The sequence below is a fragment of the Alosa alosa genome, chromosome 15, assembly GCF_017589495.1.
Source record: "Alosa alosa isolate M-15738 ecotype Scorff River chromosome 15, AALO_Geno_1.1, whole genome shotgun sequence".
In the NCBI taxonomy this organism is placed as follows: domain Eukaryota; kingdom Metazoa; phylum Chordata; class Actinopteri; order Clupeiformes; family Clupeidae; genus Alosa; species Alosa alosa.
The window spans coordinates 23,530,272-23,553,359 of NC_063203.1; the positions used below are offsets into that span (position 1 = coordinate 23,530,272).

General features: G+C 42.7%; 1 protein-coding gene across 2 annotated transcripts; it reads right to left on the reverse strand.

Annotated features, from left to right (window-relative positions):
- Nucleotides 1–9,018: 9,018 nt before the first annotated feature.
- si:dkey-202g17.3 (4F2 cell-surface antigen heavy chain) lies at nucleotides 9,019–18,733 on the reverse strand. 2 transcript variants are annotated; one of them, XM_048264988.1, is made up of 10 exons: nucleotides 18,640–18,733; nucleotides 17,051–17,462; nucleotides 16,544–16,708; nucleotides 13,031–13,128; nucleotides 12,564–12,641; nucleotides 11,988–12,043; nucleotides 11,592–11,787; nucleotides 11,029–11,136; nucleotides 10,792–10,833; nucleotides 9,019–9,510 (listed from the first exon to the last, which is right to left on the reverse strand). In XM_048264988.1, exons 2-10 carry the CDS (start codon nucleotides 17,451–17,453, stop codon nucleotides 9,142–9,144), a joined length of 1,515 nt encoding a protein of 504 aa, XP_048120945.1. In that variant the 5' UTR covers nucleotides 17,454–17,462; nucleotides 18,640–18,733; the 3' UTR covers nucleotides 9,019–9,141. The 2 variants fall into 2 exon arrangements, with proteins under 2 accessions (XP_048120945.1, XP_048120944.1); XM_048264987.1 differs by lacking the exon at nucleotides 18,640–18,733 and adding an exon at nucleotides 17,775–17,865.
- Nucleotides 18,734–23,088: the final 4,355 nt, after the last annotated feature.

The following is a 23,088-nucleotide window of genomic DNA, read 5'->3' on the forward strand; positions in this document are numbered from 1 at the left end:
TAGTGGAGAAATGCAGTGCAGCTGGCAGAGTAATTAGAGCAGAGCAGGGCGGAGCCAGGTGGAGCTCGTTAGGCAGAGTAGAGAGAGTGAGCAGAGTGGCAGAGAATAGAATTCAATTAAGGTTGTTACCAGGGAGAGAGAATGCTCATGACACAAGAGCCCTATGCCATTGTTTTGTTACGAAAATGAAAGGTATGTATGGATGTGTGTATGAACATACTTACCTGTTGGCTGTGCTTCTGGGTACATGAGGGGTAAACTTGGGTGCAGGGCACAGAGAACTTTTCTGCACTCATTTCGCGCACTGTATGTTTGATAGCTTATGTGGTGCAATAACTGAAATATTGTGCAAACACATTACTTGATTTGTGTCTATGCATGGTTGAGACCTGTGGTTTAAATGGTGGCTGCATAGCTCAAACGAGAGATTCCTCTATAGTGAGAGGTCATGCCAAAAGACCTCAGAGGGCCTAGTTATGTGTGGGCAATGCTGGGCATCCTGCGTGTATTTCCTGTTTTGACTCTGTATTTTCTTTGTTTATTTGATTTGTTATCATTGTTTTGGTTATCATTGTTTTTGTTTTGTACTGTATAAACCTGCCGGTAGTCTAAGAAAATTTCAATTTCAAAACATTTTGAATTCATGTTGTCCCATTTGGTCAGTTCTGACCAACCACCCACTCGGGTGCACTCCTTTACAATGCTACCATACTATACTGTATACACCAAACTGTTTTTACCCCTCTAAAGCCATCAGTCAACAATTACATTCACAAATCCTGTAGAAACCAATGTCACAGATATGTGTGTTTCTGAATGGATGTGTGGACAAAAGACAGATGTGGGGCAACATGTGAGGGCTTGTTCACCAATACCCTAACCTGAATCTCGCCAGATGAATTTCGTTCCGCCTAGCTCCACTCACATCCATCTGGGATCGGTTCCGTTGAGAGTGATTTCAGCACGAGATTGTATGGTAGAGCCAATCAGGACGCAGGGCGGGAGTTTCATAGATGTGACGTAGCGTAAAAGCGACTGTGAGACTGTTCTCAGCGTCACGGGTTGGCTTTGATGTGAGTGGTTGAAGTAGCACGTCAATAGATGACGGACAAGCCTTCTGAAGCACCACTCCAATGGATCGATCCCAGATGGATGAGTGGAGCTAGGCGGAACGAAATTCATCTGGTGAGAGTCAGGTTACCAATACCCAGCCTCATGAGCTTTTAAATACATTTGAAATACTCTTCAGGGGTGGAGTACGGTGTCTCCGTTGTCAAAATATACAGGAGCTTCTATACCAGATTGTTTAATCATTCAATGTGATTCACATGTCCTGGCCTTTGGACTCTTTCATATGAGTGACCTAACCTTGTATATACAGTAAGTTAATATGCAGTGGTGTCCAAACACAAAGATGTCTCCAGGCAAACAAGCATAAAGCATCTCCCGACGTCCAGGAGAAATGAACAATGAGAATGAGAGACCAAATGCTTTGGTGCAATTCTCAGATTAGAATTGAAATTCTCAAAGCTGTTCGTTCAAACACCATATCATCTCCTCACTTGTGCATGTGTTTTAATTGAGCCAGTCCTATGTTTTATTGTTGTATATCAATTGCTGTGTGATTTAATATGTTCTTTTTTTTAGCCGCCATGTGCCTAGTATAACATCTTGCCAATGGACTACAGTTGAAAATTAGCCTGCTGGCTACCACTGGCACATTTACAGAAATGTTGATTAATGTGCACTGTCCTTTAAATAAATAAATTAAATTAAATTAAATGAAGTGCACATCATGGGCTCTATCTTACAATCGGTGCCAAGCGTGACACAAGGATTGTTCCTACCTTACACCCATAGCAGTTATGAATCTTTCGCCATGCGCTCCAGATCAATTAACATTGTGCCCACGGGCGTGTCAATTGAATTAAATGTTTTTTGTCAGGTGCATGGTCACTATCGCTGAATCGCTATCTTACAACCACTACAAATCATAACGCCGCTGATAAAAAAAGAAAAATGGTCTAAGGCGCAAGGTGCATATAAAGCACAGCTATTTTTAAGACGCACTGTCACCAGGGGCGCCACCAAGGGGTGACCAGGGGTTGCTGCGGCCACCACAACATAAACTCTGGCCACCCCTGGCTATGTGGCCAACGGACGCAAAATGTGTCGAAATTCACACCCATTATTCTCTGTTGAATTGCTCACGGAGTATACTTATCACACATATATACACATATCACGTGGAAGAGCGGAACCTGAGCTTTACCATGATATTAGCGGCTAGGTGTTGTGATAAACGGTTTGTGAGAAAATTTACGTTGGATATACATTAAATTAAATCATATTTCCATTTCCACACTTATTACTCTCATTGGTATATCTCATGAACACTTTAGTCAACAAACCATCAAAATAAACAGATATAAGCATTCCTCTGTACAGTAAGCCGATCCCGAGTTATCGGGTTTTGAAATTGCAGCGAATTTCTACATGTTATCCAACTCTGGGCTGAAATTCGAATACATTCTAATAGGATTGTTATAAGTATATATACTCTTTTGATTCCGTGAGGGAAATTCAGTAATTTTGACATTATTAGGGTAAGAGTTGCTTTTTAGGTTATGTTTTCTATTGTAACCCCTTCTCAGTTAATAGTGAAAATAACTAAGTGTAGAGCTGTTGTGTCGTTGCCTATGCGACCATGCTGAAGATAAGCAAAGACTAAATAGTCCTACCCCATAAAATAAATAATCCTTATTTCATCGCTTGTGTCATGACATGAAAAACTAACATGACATGTTGAACTACAGTAGCTGTCATAACCTGTTGTCATAGTTTGTCTACATAAACAGTATGTGACCTGACAAACAGGAACGTCAGAATGTATAACAAGAATTATTTATATACTAAATCTGGCTTACAGTAGTGCACAGCTCTTACCTGAATGGGTGATTTACTGTCATGTCCCCTTTGCACAATGCTGCCAAAGCCTTTGTTTTCTTTATACTCTAATGTTTGTCAACAGTAAAAACATATCAGCAGTATGAAACACATCCACTCTCTTGCAATCAACTTTTTAGCTATAAAATAGCTATGCTACACAGAAAATAGTGCTGCCTTGAGCATTGTTCATTAGAAAATACTTACAGAGTAGACTGTAGACTGTGACATATTGACAACATGACAAAGTAGTTTGACTATCTTGTTCAAAACCAATGGTGTACAGATTTTGATTGCATTGACAGTTTCATTGGTATAATTCAGTGTTTCTCAAAGTGTGGTCTGGAGACCACTGATGGTCCACAAGCTATCCCAAGTGGTCGGCGAGCAGACGTGGTAAAATATAATATAGATGAGTTGTTTGCAATATTGAACCAACCTGTATGCAAAGTGGTCCTTGGTCTGAAAAAGTTTGAGAGGCAATGGTATAAATACTTGATTTTAAGGCATTGACTCAACATTCTGAGCAAGATACACACTTTTGCAGGTATAACACACTATGTGGTGCATTTTGCTTTGTTTTGAGAAATGCATGAACTGTTGCATGAACTGAGAAATGCATGAGCTGCCTCTTACAGTAAGACAGCAGTTCAACAACTCTTTCCAAAGTTTTTTAAATGATGTCTGCTGCATGTTGCCACATGTTGGCAGATGACCCTGATGGTTCAATGAAGTGCTTCGCCTTTCCAATGAATTTACTTTACCATTATGGACCTTTGTGAAACATATGGATTTCACAAATGAATGGCAACACTAAACAGCACATTGTGGTGAACAGTTAGTGTAGATGAACTCCAGTGGTGCAGCACTCACAGTGACTCACAGCAAGCACGCCACAATTGTGCAAGTGTATGCATGTGTGTATGATAGATAGATAGATAGATTGATACATTATTTATCCCCAGGGGAAATTCAAGGTCTCAGTACCATACAGACAACACACACACATTCACTAACAGCAGAAAAAGTAATTAAAAGTATATAATATAAAAACACAACCAAGCAATAAGGACAGTAGAAGATAAAGCATATACTAAATATACTAAAATACAAATTATACTAACTAACACTTAATCTAAATCAATTCTAAAAACAGTATCCACATAGTGGTGATTAATCAATCAAGAGGCGCTTGCAATGACTGAGGCAGGGACTGAGCCTGTGATTCTCTGTGCATAGTAAGGTAAGGTAAGGTGCTCTGTGTGAGTGAGTGTCACGGTGATAGTGCAATGGTGATAGTGGTCATGGTGATAGTGCAAATGCCCAGCCGGCACACGACCGACCTTCAACGTTGAAATATAGGGGAAATAACGTCAGTTGTTGATGTTGAATGTTGAATGTTGAAACCATGTTGAAACAATGTTTAATGCTAAATGGTTGTAAAAGGGTATGTTGATATGTTGGTTGTAAAAAGGTCAAGAAAATCAATGTTGAATTATAGGTGAAATAATGTCAGTTGTTGTGTCAATGTTGAAACACTGTTTTAATGCTAATTGTAAAATGTTGACAAATGGTTGTAAAATAAGAAATCAAGGAAATCAGCACCAATGTTGAAATGGCGGATGTTGAAATAATGTTGCGATATCAACGTTGATTCAATTTGCAAATCCAACACATAATTCAACGTTGATTCACCCGTTATAACATTTTTTTTTTAAACGTTTATAACGGTTATTAACCGTTGAATCAATGTTGAAATGCCAGCAGGGTGAGTAAGTCCAACAGTGCAACAGTGCAAGAATAAGTCTATACATTTATATATCTATATATATATAACCATTTTAAGAAAAGGTATAAGTGTGGCCACAGTTCGGCTGTGGCATGGAGGGAGGGGTTATGCATGTGCTAATGTGCTAATATAGCATGCAAACAGTGAGGCAGAAAGTGGTAAAAAGTGACTAGTGGACAGACAGTATCCAAACATGGAGGGGGTGAAGAGGCAGACAGACTATGCAGAGTGTTCCCTGCTTGCCCTCATTCTCACTCTCGTGTTGATGTGTTGATGAATGGGACCTGGTGCACTGATTAAATGCACGTCACAGGGGAACTAGTGCCAACCGGTAAGTTACCGCGTAGTTCGCCTTTCCAGTCATGTTCTTCTGGCAGGGAGAGGGGAAGATGAAGAGTGGGATGAAGAGGAATAGGGAGCTGATGTATTTGAATGTGGAAATGGGGGAGGGGGTAGAAAAGAGACACTACAAAAGAGACATGGAATGGCCAATACACAGAGAGACAGATATATATATATAGAAGAGAGAGTGAGTGTGTGTGTGTGTGTGTGTGTGTGTGTGTGAGAGAGAGAGGGGGGTAGAGTAAGGGTAGATTTTCATGTGTGTGTGTGTGTGTGTGTGTGTCTGTGTCTTGTGTTCATATATGTGTGTTGGGGGGCTTTGTGGAACATGTGGAAGCACTTCTCTGGTTCACTGCACTGTTGTAAATGTCAACCCTGACCTGTACACCACCCTCTCCCTGAGAGAAAACGAGAAAATGAGAGAAAACAAAAAGATAAAAAGAGAAGGAATGTTTTCTTTCTCCGTTCAGATTGAGAATGTTGGTGGTGAATCGCTGAATGTTGGGAAAGGGACGATGAGAATGTGTATGTTGGGAAACAGGAGAATGCATAGGAGTGAATAGACAAACCCCTCAAAGTCCAACCGGCACATCCGTCATACATAGACATTTCTCTGCAATACACCCCTTTTTCGGGGAAAGCAAGCTAGCATCATATCATTGATTCCAATGGGAAAGCAAGCTAGCATCATATCATTGAATCCGATGGGAAAGCAAGCTAGCATCATATCATTGAATCCGATGGGAAAGCAAGCTAGCATCATATCATTGATTACAATGGGAAAGCAAGCTAGCATCATATCATTGAATCCGATGGGAAAGCAAACTAGCATTATATCATTGATTCCAATGGGAAAGCAAGCTGGCATCATATCATTGAATCCGATGGTAAGCAAACTAGCATCATATCATTGATTCTGATGGGAAAGACGGCTGGCATCATATCAATTGATTCCGATGGGAAAGCAAACTAGCATCATATAATTGATTCCAATGGGAAAGACGGCTTGCAGTCAGGGTCTGCTTTCCCCGAAAAGGAGGCGCGCCACGGACGTGTAGCAAATTCACAACTTTGTAGCAAAAGTTCCCAGATGTGTAATGTATGGGAATGTGTCCATTGGGAAAGAGGGGTGAAAGCAGCACTCACAGTGAGTCACAGCGAGCACGCCACAATTGTGCAAGTGTATGCATGTTTGTATGAGTGTACATGTGTGTGTGTGTGTGTGAAGGGGTGAAAGCTGGGTGAAAAGACACTGAGGTCCAATGACATGCTGGGCGGAAGTCTCCATCATGCTGGGCTGCTGGGAAGCTGCTGACTAGGGAAGTTCCTCAGAAGGGCAGACGTGGAGACTGAATACTGGTCCACTTCGCTGTGATGCATTAAGACTGCCCCTCGCACACACAAGCACTAATACACACACACACACACACACACACACACACACACACACACCATTAGCGGCTGCTTTTCGATTTCATAGATTTCGATTTCATTTCCTGGCGAACACATAGCCACAGTGCTTCTCCGGTAAAACCCTGGTGTCCAGAGAATGCCTCAGACAGACAGCTGTGTACGTCAGTCTGACCCTGGTGTTAAATCAGGGCCGAGGTAAATTGTGGGGGGGTCTCAGGACAGTCTGAGATAAAAGCACAACTCTGAGGCGTTTTACTGACAATGCTGTCCAAGGAAAGCACTCAGACTGGTCCCAGTGTGAAGTGTGATAAGGCCACCAGATAACTGGGCATGGGGGAGACCAGTGGATCAGATTATTGGGGTTCAAAGGGGCTACCATATCAGCAGCAGCCATGAAACAGCAGACTGGGAGAACCTAAAGGTTTTTGTACTACTTTTGCTACTACTACTACTAGGCCTATAGTAGTATAGTTGTGTAATTCACTGTCACAACCTCTCAAAAGCCCCCTGTGTTTTCATTGCTGTGGAAAAAGATCCTAAAAACAAACACTTCTAAAAAGTGTCCTCCCGTCATACTGGTGAGTAGTTGGAGCTAGTAGGAAGACCAAGGGGGAGAAATTCATCTCCCCTAATATGAGCATCAAAATTACTCTGGAGGTGGTGCAGAAATTAGCGACTTACACAAGTTTGCTAAAATGCTTCATGAAACATAATGACATGACCAACACATGAACTGCTTTAGCCCACCCATCACCAGTGTGCGGTCACCAGATATCTCAACAAGCCTCATCACTTCCCATCTTTCAGACAAGCTTAAAACTGCTCTAAGTGTCCTATCAGGGATCTGATCTCATGTAATGTGGCAGCCCACAACATGCAATTTATTTCTATAAAACACTCCTTTTCCCAAAATGTTTCATCTACAAATAAAAGCAGAGAATTCATCAAATAATATTTTTCTATCGATATCTTGTCTATTTTATGGTCATTCTCATGTAGTCAATTCTATTTCTCAATAAAGGTCACCACCTCCTCACTGCAAGGCCACATCACCCATGTTAGACATGCTTAGTTATGCACTCGTACTGTAGTTGCGTGATTGAGTCGTTTTTCCGACTGTGAGCTTTCATGTGCTTTGCTGTCGGGATGTGTGAAAAACATGGATGGCACAACAAAGGTTAAAACATACGCTCACTATATTCTTAAATAAACTACTGCATTTGCTGCTTTCAAGTGACAATAACGGCAAATTCCTAAGTTCACATTAACATTTTTGGATATAAACAAATGAACTACAACGTTGTGACAAGCCCACAACTGGGCAGTTCTGTTAGCAAACTCTTCCCCCCACTTCCCACCAGTTATTCCCACATTAAGGTGAAGTTCATAATAACCTTTTCATTTTTTTTTTATGTTTCAAAATTCTTTAACCATTAACTGTTAGGCTAATATGGTGTATCCATGTTCATGCAAAATAAGCATATAGCTTACAAATAAGGAGACACAATTGAAAACACAGACGGTTACAGACCGAGACAGACTTGAGTTCTATATTGAAGACACCACAACAGGCAATTTAGTTCTATAACACACTCCTTTTCCCAATTTCAATTACACGTTCAAGCATATAATGTTCATCAAATAACGTTTGATACAAGTTTATTTCTGGTCCTTGACTTGCGATAACCTCAGTGACCATCTGTCTTTGATCTCCTCTCCATGGCTATAATCTGTAAACCCTCTGTCCTCTGATGCGCCGTATCATACACATGCAGGGAGCACCTGTGAAAGAGTTTTGCCATGACTGTCAGCTCTGAGAGCCTGTCCGGAGTGTGTGTTTGTTTGTTACAGTTGGACATGAGCTGCTCAGTCCAGGTGATTGGCTGCGGTAAGATAAGAGGAGGCCAAAGACCTTGGATGAACAATGCTCAACATGTGTGTGAGTGTGCGCGCGCGCGCGCGCGAGTGGAAAATTAGTTGACAGATTTAATGTAGCCTGTCCACCCCCACACACACACAAATGCCAAAGAGATCCCCCCACCCCTACCTCTCAAACACACAATTGTCTGCTTTGTACAAAACATGTAGCAAGCAGTGCTAGAGGAACATCCATCATCAAGCCCTTGAAGCATAGAGGACTTCCGCCAAATGTTTTGAAATAAGATTCTGTGTGGAGTTCACATGGGACAGCATCACATCACTGATATGCAGCAAGTGTCCACATGCTCCCATTTACCTCAGTACCAGTTAGCCCTCAGACATATTTCACAATCACTGTCAGGTATTTCACACACACACACACACACACACACACACACACACACTTAAATGAAAGTACATCATTAACAGCTAAAATGAATTAATAAATGAAAGAATAGAAATATAGAAAGAAGAAAGCCAGATGCTTTTCTTCAAAATTTTTTTTTTCTCACACACACACACTCACACGTTGCAAGTGCAGCCTCTTGGCAATAAAAGCATGTTTGACGCCACCTGCTGGATAATGTCAAAAGCACACTGAGATGTTACCAGTGCAATCACACTTTATTTCACTTTAGAATCTCTTCAATGCATTTCCCCACCCCATGTGTCCAATAATTGTATTTTAAATAAATCTTGTGCCTCGTCTCCACCAATCACAGGGCAGGCTTTTAGGAGTAGCTCCCGCCCTCAAACAGTTTAATCACAATGGCCTCATGAGGCCGCAAGCTCAGCGTCTCCAGGGAGACGGCGCCCAAGCGGTCCATTCCGGTGCTGGTGACAAACACCCCGCCCTCGGGCAGGCTGGGTGCCCAATCAGGAGAAAGCGCGTGGGGCTCGGTGCCCAGGTTGAGCAGAACCAGGAAGTGGACGCAGCCCCACGAGCGCAGGAAGGCCAGCGGGGGCGTGGGCGAGGTAGAGGTGGAGGCGTTGAAGGAGAGGAAGGTGAAGCTGCCGAACAGGAGAGCCTCCTCCCGAGCGCGCATTTCACTCAGGGACTGGAACAGACCAATCGCGGAACGCCATTTCTTCCCTTCATCCTAGAGAGAGAGAGAGAGAGAGAGAGAGAGAGAGAGAGAGAGAGAGAGAGAGAGAGAGAGAGAGAGAGAGAGAGAGAGAGAGAGAGAGAGAGAGAGAGAGAGAGAGAGAGAGAGAGAGAGAGAGAATGTAATAATTAAACATGCAATGGGATAACACTACGACCAATGTGTACTGTCTCCAACGTTGCAGCGCCGTCTTCATCAGTTTAGCTGGTTCCCCATATGCAAGGGGAAAAAGTAACGTGCATCATTGCTCATTGCCAGAGTGTCTCGCAGAGACAATTCCATTGTGCTTTCGCGAGAACTCTGGATTTCCAGGGTAACAGACTGTGGGTGCAGAGTTTGGAGGCCATGAGAGACATTGATGCAATCTAATTAATGTGCTTACGACTTTGAATGTTTGTCGTTATCTTTTATTTAGGTCACTCACAACATGAGGACTAGGAGGGCAGCCAATTCTTCACTCTTGGGTTCTCATGTCAAGACAAAAACTGGAATCTCACTAAGGGGTCTCTTGGTTGCTTGCAAAAGAGAGTCTGATAACACAGTACTCGCTCTGCCAGCTGGTTTTGTTTTTGTTTTGTGAAAAGAGCCTGTCTCCATTTCTCATTTCTCTGGAGTTGCAGCTGAACGAAAAGCTAAACATACGCCAGACATATTGCCCTTGGGGCAACCACTGACAAACACTGCACTTGTGGACCCTTTCAAGAGAGTTCCATTATCAGCATCATAGTTGGCCCCACAAGACTTCCGTTTTAACATTCCATATGTTATCTTAATGCAGAGGAAGTAGATTGGGGCCCAAATAGAACATTCAAGCATTGTTTTTATTGATGAAAGGGTCTGTACAGCCGTCCTGTTCATGACACCAGGCCCATAATCCTGGGCTAAACAGAAAGGTAAACACACCTGCACACCTGGGAAAGCCAGAGAGTAGATATGGTAGATGCTGACAGCACAAACATGGTCTTAACTTGACAGCTGTCGGGACAGGTGGGGTTTTGTCTGCGTTTCCCTTCTGTACATTTAATAATCGTTTACTTGTTTTGGGTGCATCTTCACACAGCCATTAAAAGGCTGCACAGGACATGTAAAAATACTTTTTTTCTCAACAGAAGGGGGGGGGGGGATGAGAAGCTTAGTGTGATGCTTGGCAAAAATGCTTTCAGACAGTCCAGGCAAAGTTGACTGATTTTGCTTTAAGCATATGCTGACTTATAGCTAAGTCCGCAGGATCACTCCGCACTGGCCTCTTACCTGCAACTGAAGTCGTGAACTCACCTGTATGAAAATCTCATCTCCAATGGCATTCACTGTGGCGTTCTGGAGGGGGATGGGGTGGGAGAGGGAGAAATAGCACATTACATTTGAGACTCTCTCAAAACTATCACAGCATCCCAGCCTCTGAAGCCCCCACAGAAAACTCCCACTTCTCACTGAATCGCTTTGCACATGTTGCATTACTCATTTTGGCCTGTAGGGGGCAACCAGACTATTTGAGGAAAGTGGGTGACTCACCTCTGCTGGGGTGACCTCCTCACCATCACTGACCACCGGGGTTCCTGGCAGGGTCATCAACAGCACCATGGAGATCCTCTGCAGCTCTGGAGACACAGGCCCTCCCACCTAACACACACACACACACACACACACACAAAACACACAGTGATAGAGCCTAAATTAGGGCACAACCTCTCCATAATGTGAATAACATGAGATCAGATACCCCATGATACAACTAATCCCCCTTTGTGTTATGTTTAGCCTAACATTTTGCCACTGGTGAATATTCCTGGTTCCTGTTCTTCTTTGAACTTGAATGTGTACGGTATGTTAATTTGGTATAAACATTTAACAAACATGTCGAGCAACCAGGCAATCAACAAGAATGTTCCTCTGCCATATCTGAACACAACTCTGTTACTGTTTTTTTATTATTATTTTCATCATATACATACGTATACATACATACTTGCTATTTACATATTAATTAATATATTTACATATATATTTATATTAGTGTATTTGCTATTTACATATTAACATCTTGTGTTACTGTTATTTTCTCGACCACTACCCACCGTCCAGCTGGGCCACTCTGTCCGGGGGGTCTGCAGGCCCTCCTCCACCACGCTGGCCACCTCGGCGGCTGAGAGGGGGTGGGCGGAGGGGGGCAGCAGTGGCCTGGTCGTCAGCTCCACCAGCGACGCGTTCACCCCCCCACTGGACACGTTCGACGCCACAAAGCTGTCCATCGTTTCCATCACCACCAGAACTCTTCCATGTGGAGAGACACAAGTGAGGTTGAGAGATCCACACAACACAGAGATTGTTTTTAATCCTTGATTTTTCACGTCAAACCCAACAAGGCCCTCACTTGTGCTCTGTCGTTTGGACAAAGAGTTCGGAAGTTATGCAGAGGACACGGACACACACACACACACACTCGAGTGTCTCCATAGAGGTGAAATAAGTACCGTTCGTTGTCTTGCTCACTGAACTGCTGCAGCAAGGCCTTCCACTCCATCAGAGTCTAACAGGCAGGATAAATCACAGCACAGTCATTGCATACAGTAGGCCTGTCCCACCCACCCAGCATCCCATCAGAAGAGGTGAAGGCATGCGGGAGCCGTGGCGGAGCAGCTGGGCAATCGGGCAGCCCAGTTTGGCATCCCAAACCCACCGTTGCGAGTCCATGTTACTTTGGATAAATGTGTCTGCTAAATAACAGTCATGTTACTTTAGTTAATAAGAGACCTGGCCCAAATCTGGCTCAGAACATTAGATTAGATTAGATTAGATTAGATTCAACTTTATTGTCATTTAACAGAGTACAGGTACAGAGCCAATGAAATGCAGTGGAGAGACGTTGAGCTTTGCGTTGTGCACATGCCGCCATCTTGGATTAAGAATTCAAGCTACATTCATGTAGCTCATGAATGTCAATGGAAGCTTGCCTAAAACATGCCTAAATAAAGTGCTAAGAGCAAAAAGACTGGATACCATTTTCTTTCACTGCACATCTAAATGTGTAATGTGAAGTGAGGTTTTACCTTCTCCGAGTAGGCAGCATCTGTATCGCATATTGCTAAACCGGAGACACCCTGCTCCAGCCAAAACTTCAAAGAGTACTAGACCAAAAGAAAGAGTTACATCACTAGGGTTAGCATTCACATCAGATTGGACATCACCACAGCTGGATTCAGGCTAATCGCTCCTGGATAAGGAACGCCGATCTGAGAGGATTTCAAAAGAAGCAGTTAATGCTATTTGCCTAGGTATTTCCATCTGTTTGCTAGTTAATTTGCTTGTAATTTAATTTGATTCAGTTCCTGATTCTCAGTTTCATACATCTGACTGACATTTCCCAAATGAAACCAAATATCTTGGCAAGGTATATGAGGAAAGTTTATAATGAAACCATAGATCTTTGGCCAGGTACACACGAAGAAACTTTATAACGAAACCATAGATCCATGGCCAGGTACACATGGGAAGAGGTTATCCAAGTTGCACACACCTGTACGTATCCTGAGGAGTCAGAAAGGCCCTCCGATGTGTTTGCTGGTTCCTGTTCAAGTACCTCCACATCACACAGGTCCAATAGGAACTTCATACCTGCACACACATGCACAAAGACAAATATACCCTACATTTTACTTTACTTTAGATCACAAGTAGGCCTATAGTGTATGTTAATATTTGTGCATGTGTGAGCATGTATGAAGGTCCTATTGTTTTAATTTAAAACAACTTTTCTCATCCTCATTTTTAAGCATTTCACATTCAAATTCACTTCATGTAAAAGGAAACAAACATAGAAGTTCTTCTTGAGGCAGGCAAGTGCCCAATTTGCCCTCTAATGACAAATCTCTCCATGAGGCTCTGGCCCCCTAACCTATTAGTTTTAAGTTTATAATGTGACCGGCAAGTGTGCATCTAGTAATGTTGGTAAATAAGAAACCAGTCTATAAGGGCTGGTATAGACCCAAATTAATCTCCCATCACAAAGCTTATACAGCCCCAAATACACCCCCTTCATTGGCTTATAGTGACTGGCAGAGGTGGAAAGTAACGAAATACATTCTCACGTTACTGTATTGAGTAGTTTTTCTGTGTATTTTGTATTTTTTAAGTAGTTTATAAAATCGGTATTTTAATTTTTACTTGATTACATTTTGAGTGAAGTATTGTAGTTCGCGACATCAAAAATCCCATCCATTACTTGAGTAACAAAAAAAAAAAAAAAAAAAAAAAAAAGACTAACGAAAACGGAAAGGGAGAGAGAAAAAAAAAAAAAAGAAATCGCGCGCTAAACTACTAGCCTAGTGATAATGATCAGTATGTAGCCTACAACAGGACATGAATGAGGCTGGCGCCATGCAGTCTTTCTGAAAGTGATGGACTGGATCAGAAAATGCATCAGATTAGCCTAACCTATGAAAGTGTATTTTCCCCTATTCCAATCGGTTGTCTCCGTTCGTTTTAGCACTAATGATTGCGGAGATATTTAAGCAAACACCATGGGATTTCGTGTTTTGACGTTTGTGCTCACCTTTCTTTGGAAAGAAGTTTATTAGCAGTTGTTTCCCCTCATTTTGATGTCTCTCTTTTTCCTGTTTTTAGTAACCTGACTTGGCTTTCTTGGAGAAAGACATTGCACCAGCAGCAAAACAATTAGTGGTCCACTAGCTATGCTCAACTAAATAAACAAAAGATAGACTACCTTCTGAATCGTGCAGGCGGACTAAACCATTTAGCTCTTTAGCAAGGGAGAGTGAGAGTGACCTTACACAGTTTTCACTATGACTGGATTTTGTATACAAAACAGTCAAACTTTAAATTTCGTCTGACATTCATTTTGACACTTAATTTGGAAGTTAAAATATTCAGGTAAAATAAATATATGGTGGAAATAAGTATTGAACGCTTATTTTTTTTCAGTAATTACCCTAAACTTCCAGTGAGTCTATTCGAAATTTTCACCACACATTATATTAACACACATATAAAAAATCCAAACATAAGAGTTTTGTGTATTAAAGTGGAATGACACAGAAAAAAAGGATTGAACGTGCCTACTGAAATTTCTTCAATACTTTGTGGAAAAGCCTGTTTGTAAAGACAGCTTCAAGACATTTCCTGTATGACAAAACTTATTGGTCGCAGTATCAGGTCTGATTTTGGCCCATTGTTCTAAACAGATTCCAGGGGTCCCTCTTGTGAATCCTGATCTTTAGTTACTTCCAGAACTATTTAATTGAATTGGCTGCCTTCAAGTCTTTCTGAAGCTTTCTCCGAGTGGTCCTTGGCTCTTAGAATTGACTATCCTTCTGACTCCCTGGTCAGAAATATTACGAGATCCTGTGCATGGCCGGTTGATGATGCAGTGATGTTTCTTCCACTTGCAGATAATGGCTCCCATGCTGCTTACTGGAAGATTCTGATGTTTTGAAATGCATCTGTAACCAGTTTCATTGATATGTTTTGCAACAATAAGGTTGCAAAGGTCTTGGGAGAGCTTTTTGCTTTTATCCATCATGAAATGTTTCTTGTGTGACACCTTGGTAATGAAAAACCTTTTTATAGCCCATCAATATGTAGGCTACTAACCAAGCTTATATTAATTTGCACAGATAGATTCAGGCCTAGGAGAAGGATAACTACTCTCTATACAGATTCCAGCTCGTTCCTTCCCTTTCCTTGCCTTAGTGCTTTTTCTTAGCGTGTTTAATACTTTTCCCCTGTGTTATTCCACTTCATTACATGACTCTACTTATGGAGTTGTTTGTTTTTATGTGTGGATTACCTGAGTTATTACTAATGCCTGGTGAAAAAGTTGTGCCCCCTGTATTCCTGTATTTTCGCGGGCCCTCTCCTCCATTGGGGCCCTATACTTCCCCTCCCCCAGTACGACGCCCTTTAATCTGCTGAACCTTCTGCTCGTTTCCAAATATAAAAAAAACTCTGCAACTCAATATTGGCCTGCCTGCCTCAGCTGCCTGTGAGGGGCTTTTCAGTTGTGCTGGATTACTGTTCACTGCAAAGTGACCCAAGGATGAGTGCAAATGACCCAAGGATGAGTGCAACTGCTCAAACTTAAAGGAGAACTCCGGTGATTTTTCACATAGATCTCCATTTCTCAACGTCCTTTTCACGCAAGTACCTCCACTCGGCGGCCATATTGCAACAGTTTTTGGGCACTTATCGTGCATCTATTTCAGCAGAAATGCGTGTGCGTAAGGCTTTACGACACCAATCTTGCTCCAGCAGCGAGATCACAACAGATGATTGGCACGATGTCTTCACAGCACACCACATGATTGGCTCAATGTATTTTACAACACACCACATGATTGGCTCAATGTATTCACAACACACCACATGATTGGCTCAATGTATTCACATGTCGACGTTTTGCCGCGGAAGGGTTGTGATACGTGTAGACATATGATGTGTAGACAACTGCCATATTGGCGTTACAAACTAACCCCATGTATTACTATGGAGGATTTTTTGAGTGCTGCATCTCCTCATTAGAAAGTCTTTGGTAAAACTGGTTGTTCTCCCCCCAAAAAAAAAAAAAAACTTTTAAAGTAACTTTTACTTAAAGTACATTTTAAATTAACTACTTTTTACTTTTTGAGTGAGTACATTTGAGTACATTTTCAGATCGGTATTTTACCTTGTACTTGAGTAATATTTCATCAAGGTATTGGTACTTTTACTTGAGTACAATATTTTCATACTTTTTCCACCTCTGGTGACTGGCTGCTATCACTTTATCATCTCTAGCCAGTATTTGGGCTGGAATAGGGCCAAATCACCTTCCCATCCCTGGGTAGGTATAGACCGTTTCAAGAGAGTTCCATTATCAGCATCATAGTTGTTCCCACAAGGCTTCAGTTGCATATGTTATCTTAATGAAGCGGAAGTAGATTGGGAACAAAATAGAACGTTCAAGCATTGTTTTTGTTTTTCTTGTTGAAAGGGTCTATACTGTAGGGGCCGGTTCAGGCTATAAGCCACACACCTGCATGGTGTCCCTCCTTGAGCAGCTGCTGGAACTGGGGCATGGTGCCGATGTTGTGACTGAGCTCAGTCAGGTTGGAGGGGGAGATGCTCTTGGGGAAAACCCCCTCCAGAATCAGCGCTCCAACCCCCACCGACTTCAGATACGGGAGCCGCTCACGCATCACTACATGTGGGTAGATGCAGGAAGAAAAGTTACTTATCCATAAAAACACCTAACCTACTAATTTGTATTATTCAGGTAATACAATGTACATTTATTTATTTATTTATTTAAAATTTATTTATTTATTTAAAAAGGGTGCATCAATTGGGGTCTAATTCAAACCAAATTATATTCTGGACCAGTTGTTGAATCATACAGTATGTTGGGTTTGTGTTCCAACTCTTACAATTTTAACACACTCTACATATTAAAGCAATTGTACATTTTTAAGTTAATTGCTCTCATTTATCCATGAACACATCAGTTTCTCCGACTGAAGACCCAGCACGCTGGTTCTCTCACCCTCAAATCCGCCGACAGCGCCGCCCTCGGAGTCCATGAGTAATGCCGGCTGCAGCCGGTAGAAGACCACCTTCTGCCACCAGCGCAGCTTGGGAGCCACCGGGCGAGGGCTCTGCACGATGATGGCGATGGAGGCACCGAGCATGGCCAGCCAGGTGAGCCAGAACAGGATCACCAGGCGGGAGCGGAATTTCTTCCAACCCGGACTGCCCGCGGTAATCTCCAACTCCTCCTTGCTTAGGGGTTTCCACCTGTACGGTTCGGGCTCCGGCTCCGGCTCCGGCATGAGCAAGGGGACCGTCTCCGTGCCACCCATGTTGCCCGCCAGCCCTGGTAGGCCTACCGTCCCCGGCCCAGCACTCACGCTGCCGTAGCCCACGTCACCATCCGCGTTGAGAGGCATGCTGTCCAGCTGCGCGTTTCAGAGTGAGGTTTTGATGGAAAGTTACAAAGGTTACAAAGCAAAGCGAGAGTGGCCCTAGATAGTAAGCTAGGTTTAGTTGAAGCTCAAATTAACCTTTCCTGTGCGAATTCATTAGGTTACGATTACCTCTCTGAAGCATGCCTAGGCCTACTTCATTTTAAAACGCAGCCTAAGTGTAGCATACGTGGCAATTCTACGGACTTGTTGGAAATAAATAACTATCGAAATCACACGAGACGTGCGAATTGACCGTAGGAAAGGGGAAAGACAGTTTTCAGAAGGCAAAAAAATTAGGCCTACATTCGGGTGCTGCGGGAGTCGAGGTTGTCTAGGCCAGCTGGTAGTCGTTCTGCTCTGAGTCTGAACACAGGTGTGTGTTGTTCAAAGCCCTGCGCGTAGCAGCCGTCGCAATTAGCCAACACATTTATAGGCCTAGACCTATCCCCTCACTCAGTAGCCAAGTGCCTCCACAAAAATGTGGGTCCAAAATCCTAACTAGGACACGTCAGAATGGTACACTAACCTCTTCTTTCTTCTGAGATTTTGAATGTCATGTGCACATTTAGGATAGGCCTATTCTATTCTATTAAATTCTAGGCGACATCCCTACTAACACATGACGTAAATGGAGTTACATTTTGTCCACCTTTAGTGGACGTTTGGTAATCGTTTATCAATAGTCCCATAATTACGTTGCACTCGAGACTTTCATGTAACGTTTCAGGAACGTTCTGGCTACCTCAACATAACATGGCAAATGTGGACCGTTTTGCTACGTTCCAAGTTATAAAAGTACCAGATTGTTGCTGGCCTATTTAAGTCTCAGACAAAATATGACGATTGACAAGCTATTTCTCATTTTGAAAAGAACAGAGTTTATCTTAATGTTAGCACAGTCATCAACACATTAATCATTACAGGATGATTATGATTATGTTTTGTTGATTTGCCAATTTATTCTGTTTATCAAGCTACTTTGATAACTTAAATAGGCCTAGGCTACATAACAAATAATAGTAAACAATCGTTTGACCGTGCAACACATTTAAAACTATTTATTTTCATGTCGCATTAAGCAAAGCTACCATCGTTCTAAAAGCTTTTTTAACAACAAACAGGTCAAATGCATCTCCCATAACTAGCCTACTCAAAACTCATAACTCACCTGATAAGTATGTAAGACTGTTCCTCTCCTTGCAGTCTTTGTCCCAACTCTAGCCTATAGACTCCTTGAACAGTTACGCAGTGCAGTCCGTTCCTCTAAACTGTGTGTTTGCATGTAAAGCAGTAACAGGTTTAGAAACTGTGTGAAAATGTGACTGGGCCAATTAGTGAAGAGGTGCTGGCAGGATCCACACACAGCTCTCACATTCTGGACATATTACTGCTAGCCTGTATGTCTCCAGCCTGGCCAACTTTAACACAGACACTGTTCTCATTATAGGTCAACATACATTTAATGCTGTTCATTCACATCCAAGATTTTATATCTATAGGCATTTAATATAGAGCAAACCTATACAGAGGTTTCATGTTGTATTTTATTTACTTGTTGTACTGTAAAGACTGCATTCTATATCCCACATCTTATGTGTGTTCTACATCTATCTATAATGCAAGAAGCGTCTGTGTGTCTGGATGTCTGTGGCACGCATATCTCGCTGACCGTTTGTCAGACTGATTTCAAACTTGGCAGTATAAGTATATAGTATAAGTATATATACTTTTTTGATCCCGTGAGGGAAATTTGGCAGGGGTCTTGCTATGGCCATGAGTAAGTGCAGTGCCAAATTTGACGTTGTTTGAATAAGAAATGCAAAAGATATCGTTAAATATATCGGTAAAAGAAGCACATTGGCTTTCGCAGCTAGCCACTCCCCCTCCCACACACCACTGTACTGTAAGCTACCAGTGAGGATTTTGGCAGAGCTGGATCAGTGTAGGTTACACGGTTAAAAACTTAACATGTCTGATCTTACCTGGCAGGTGTGATACAATGATCAAGAAGGTTGTTTGCCCAGGGCGAGGGGCAGCTGTGGCCTACTGGTTAACACTTCGGACCTGTAACCGGAGGGTTGCCGGTTCGAACCCCAACCAGTAGGCAGGGATGGATTACTGCACGGGCTACCGGGCCCAGGCCCAGGGGCCCAAGGGGTCAGGGGGCCCTGGAGCCCAAGCCTTTGCATGGAATCATTGCCTCAATATCAACAAATCAGGATGAAGGCTATGAATCTGATAAAATTTAGTATTGGCCATCCCCAAAATGCACCAGGAAATCACATCTAAAAAATTGAAACATTTCTGGGGGAGGACCCCCAAACCCCCCCTCCCACATATACAACAATAAGTGGGGAGCCTTTAATACATCTGGGCCCAGGGGCCCGAAAGTTCATAATCCACCCATGCCAGTAGGCACGGCTGAAGTGCCCTTGAGCAAGGCACCTAACCCCTCACTGCTCCCCGAGCGCCGCTGTTGATGCAGGCAGCTCACTGCGCCGGGATTAGTGTGTGCTTCACCTCACTGTGTGTACACTGTGTGCTGTGTGTGTTTCACTAATTCACGGATTGGGATAAATGCAGAGACCAAATTTCCCTCACGGGATCAAAAGAGTATATATACTTATACTTATACTGATCTCAACAATAAAGTGAATTTATTTATAAAGTGAATTTATTTAGCGGATTTTGCAACAACACGCCAAGACACACAGGTATGCAGTGGCTCTTCAAAATGACGTAAAAAATGATGTGCAATAAATGGACGCTTCGAATAGCCCAGGCTACTTTGGACTGTCTTTAAACTTTGAATAAGCAAACGACATTTCCAACTGCAAGGTCTTAAATTGAAACAAGCGATGATAGTCCCGAATTAAAGAACGTCTCAGAATGCCACACATGCAAAGCGACAAGCAACGAGTGGTAGACAGAGTGTGATGTGAAATTCTGCTCACTTCACATTTATTATATTATTATATTATCTGTAGGCCTATTCATTATTGAATGCTTAGGCCTACCTGGAATTATGTTTTTCCCTATCCTATTTTCAAAGCAGGCTTACCTGCAGGCATGTAATTGGGCTACAGGAATAGCATGTTTAAACGGGCACTGCACTAGTTCTAAAATATGAAAGATCTGCATGACAAGTAAGTCCGCATGTTTTGCGGATGTCAAGCGGTGGGGCCATATATCTGAACAACAAACCAGACATTTGGAAATCCGACCAGGATCTTACACTACTCCCCTCCTAGTATTTCAGACAGACATTATGTAAGCGAAGAATATGCGGAGATTCTGTTCATGTGCGTGTTCAACCACGCGGAGATTCTGTTCATGTGCGTGTTCAACCAAGCGGAGATTCTGTTCATGTGCGTGTTCAACCAAGCGGAGATTCTGTTCATGTGCGTGTTCAACCAAGCAGAGATTCTGTTAATGTGCGTGTTCAACCAAGCAGAGATTCTGTTCATGTGCGTGTTCAACCACGCGGAGATTCTGTTCATGTGCGTCGGTGTCGTTCACGCATAATGTCCGCATGTAAGCACCATATCTGAATCACCCGAAGGGTCGGACCTCCGTTTGACAAAGATCCGCGGAGGATGTGTCTGAAAGTGTCAGATGATGTCAGACATCCCAGGCAGCCCAGGCTACTTTGGACTGTCTTTAGACTTTGAATAAGCAAACGAGCAAAGTTCCAACTGCAAGGTTTCTAAATTGAAACGAGCGATGATGGTCCCGAATTAAAGAACGTATCAGAATGCCACACATGCAAAGCGACAAGCAACGAGTGGTAGACAGAGTGTGATGTGAAATTCTGCTCACTTCACATTTATTATATTATTATATTATCTGTAGGCCTATTCATTATTGAATGCTTAGGCCTACCTGGAATTATGTTTTTCCCTATCCTATTTTCAAAGCAGGCTTACCTGCAGGCATGTAATTGGGCTACAGGAATAGCATGTTTAAACGGGCACTGCACTAGTTCTAAAATATGAAAGATCTGCATGAAAAGTAAGTCCGCATGTTTTGCGGATGTCAAGCGGTGGGGCCATATATCTGAACAACAAACCAGACATTTGGAAATCCGACCAGGATCTTACACTACTCCCCTCCTAGTATTTCAGACAGACATTATGTAAGCGAAGAATATGCGGAGATTCTGTTCATGTGCATGTTCAACCACGCAACCAAGAGATTCTGTTCATAAACCAGGCCGGTGTCGTTCAATCAACCAAGCGGAATGTTCCGTGTTCAACCACGTGAGCAATTCATATCTGAATCATGTAAGCACCATATCTGAATCACCGGACCTCCGTTTGACAAAGATCCGCGGAGGATGTGTCTGAAAGTGTCAGATGATGTCAGACAATAGCACTTTGAAGTGATTGAAACAAAGAGCTCAATTTCAAAGAGTCCATTACTAAAATATTTTATTCATTAAACATGTATTAATAAATAAATATTTTATATTTTTTCTTTCTTTTCTACAGTTTAGGAAACAAGAAAATTAACAAATGAAGCAGAGAAGAACATTAGGAACTGAAAACAAACAATTAATCAAACAAACAATAAAAGGAACAAAGTACACACCATTCACAACCCCTCCTCAAACCCTCCTCAATCTCCAGCCCTGGCTTGTTATACCTGGGCACCCGCCTTCTCATGTCCACATGGCCCTGCAAAGTGTTTACCCTGTGTGAGGCTTTAAACGTAATTATCCCCCCACCCCATTACCCCTATAACATGTGTGCTAGTCTGTTACTCTATCTCCAAACATGCAGCTTGGTGTCAAAGTTAAGTGTAGATTAATTTGTTGAGTGTGTGTACGTGTAATGGTGCTAAACAGGCACCGGTCAAGCTCTGCAGGAGTAGCTGCACCACCTCTCCTGCACCTTAGGAGAGTGGTAAGAGCTCCCAGGGGTCTAAGCTGTCTTGCTACAGTAGTAGCACGTCTCCCTCCTACTGTATGTCTGAGGACGCAAGACTGTGCTGCTCAATAGTCCTTTGGTTGAAGCGTTAGCTGTAGCAGGATGGGGCCAGTGTGAGGGGTTCAGATCAGAGGTGCTTTTACAGAGACAAAGCACAGCAGTGTGCTGACAGACTACAGGTGGTGGTTGTGTGTGTTATATGTGTGTGTTATATTTGTGTGTTATGTGTGTGTTATGTCTGCGGTCGTCACAGACCTACTACTAAACAGGCACTGAGCTTTAAGACAGTTTAGTCTAAAGGCAGGCAGTGTTATGCTTTAAGACAGTTTAGTCCAGTTATCAGTGTTATGTGTGAAGTGGATGAGGGGATCAGTTATGTGTGAAGGGATGCCCAGTGGTATCAGTGGTAGCAGTGTTATGTGTGAAGTGGATGCACCAGTGGGATCAGTGTTGTGTGTGAAGTGGATGCACCAGTGGTAGCAGTGTTATGTGTGAAGTGGATGCACCAGTGGGATCAGTGTTGTGTGTGAAGTGGATGCACCAGTGGGATCAGTGTTGTGTGTGAAGTGGATGCACCAGTGGTAGCAGTGTTGTGTGTGAAGTGGATGAATATGGTAGCTGTGAAGATGCAACCAGTGGTAGCAGTAGAATGCAAGTGGGATCAGTGTTGTCCCTGGTAAAGTTGGCAT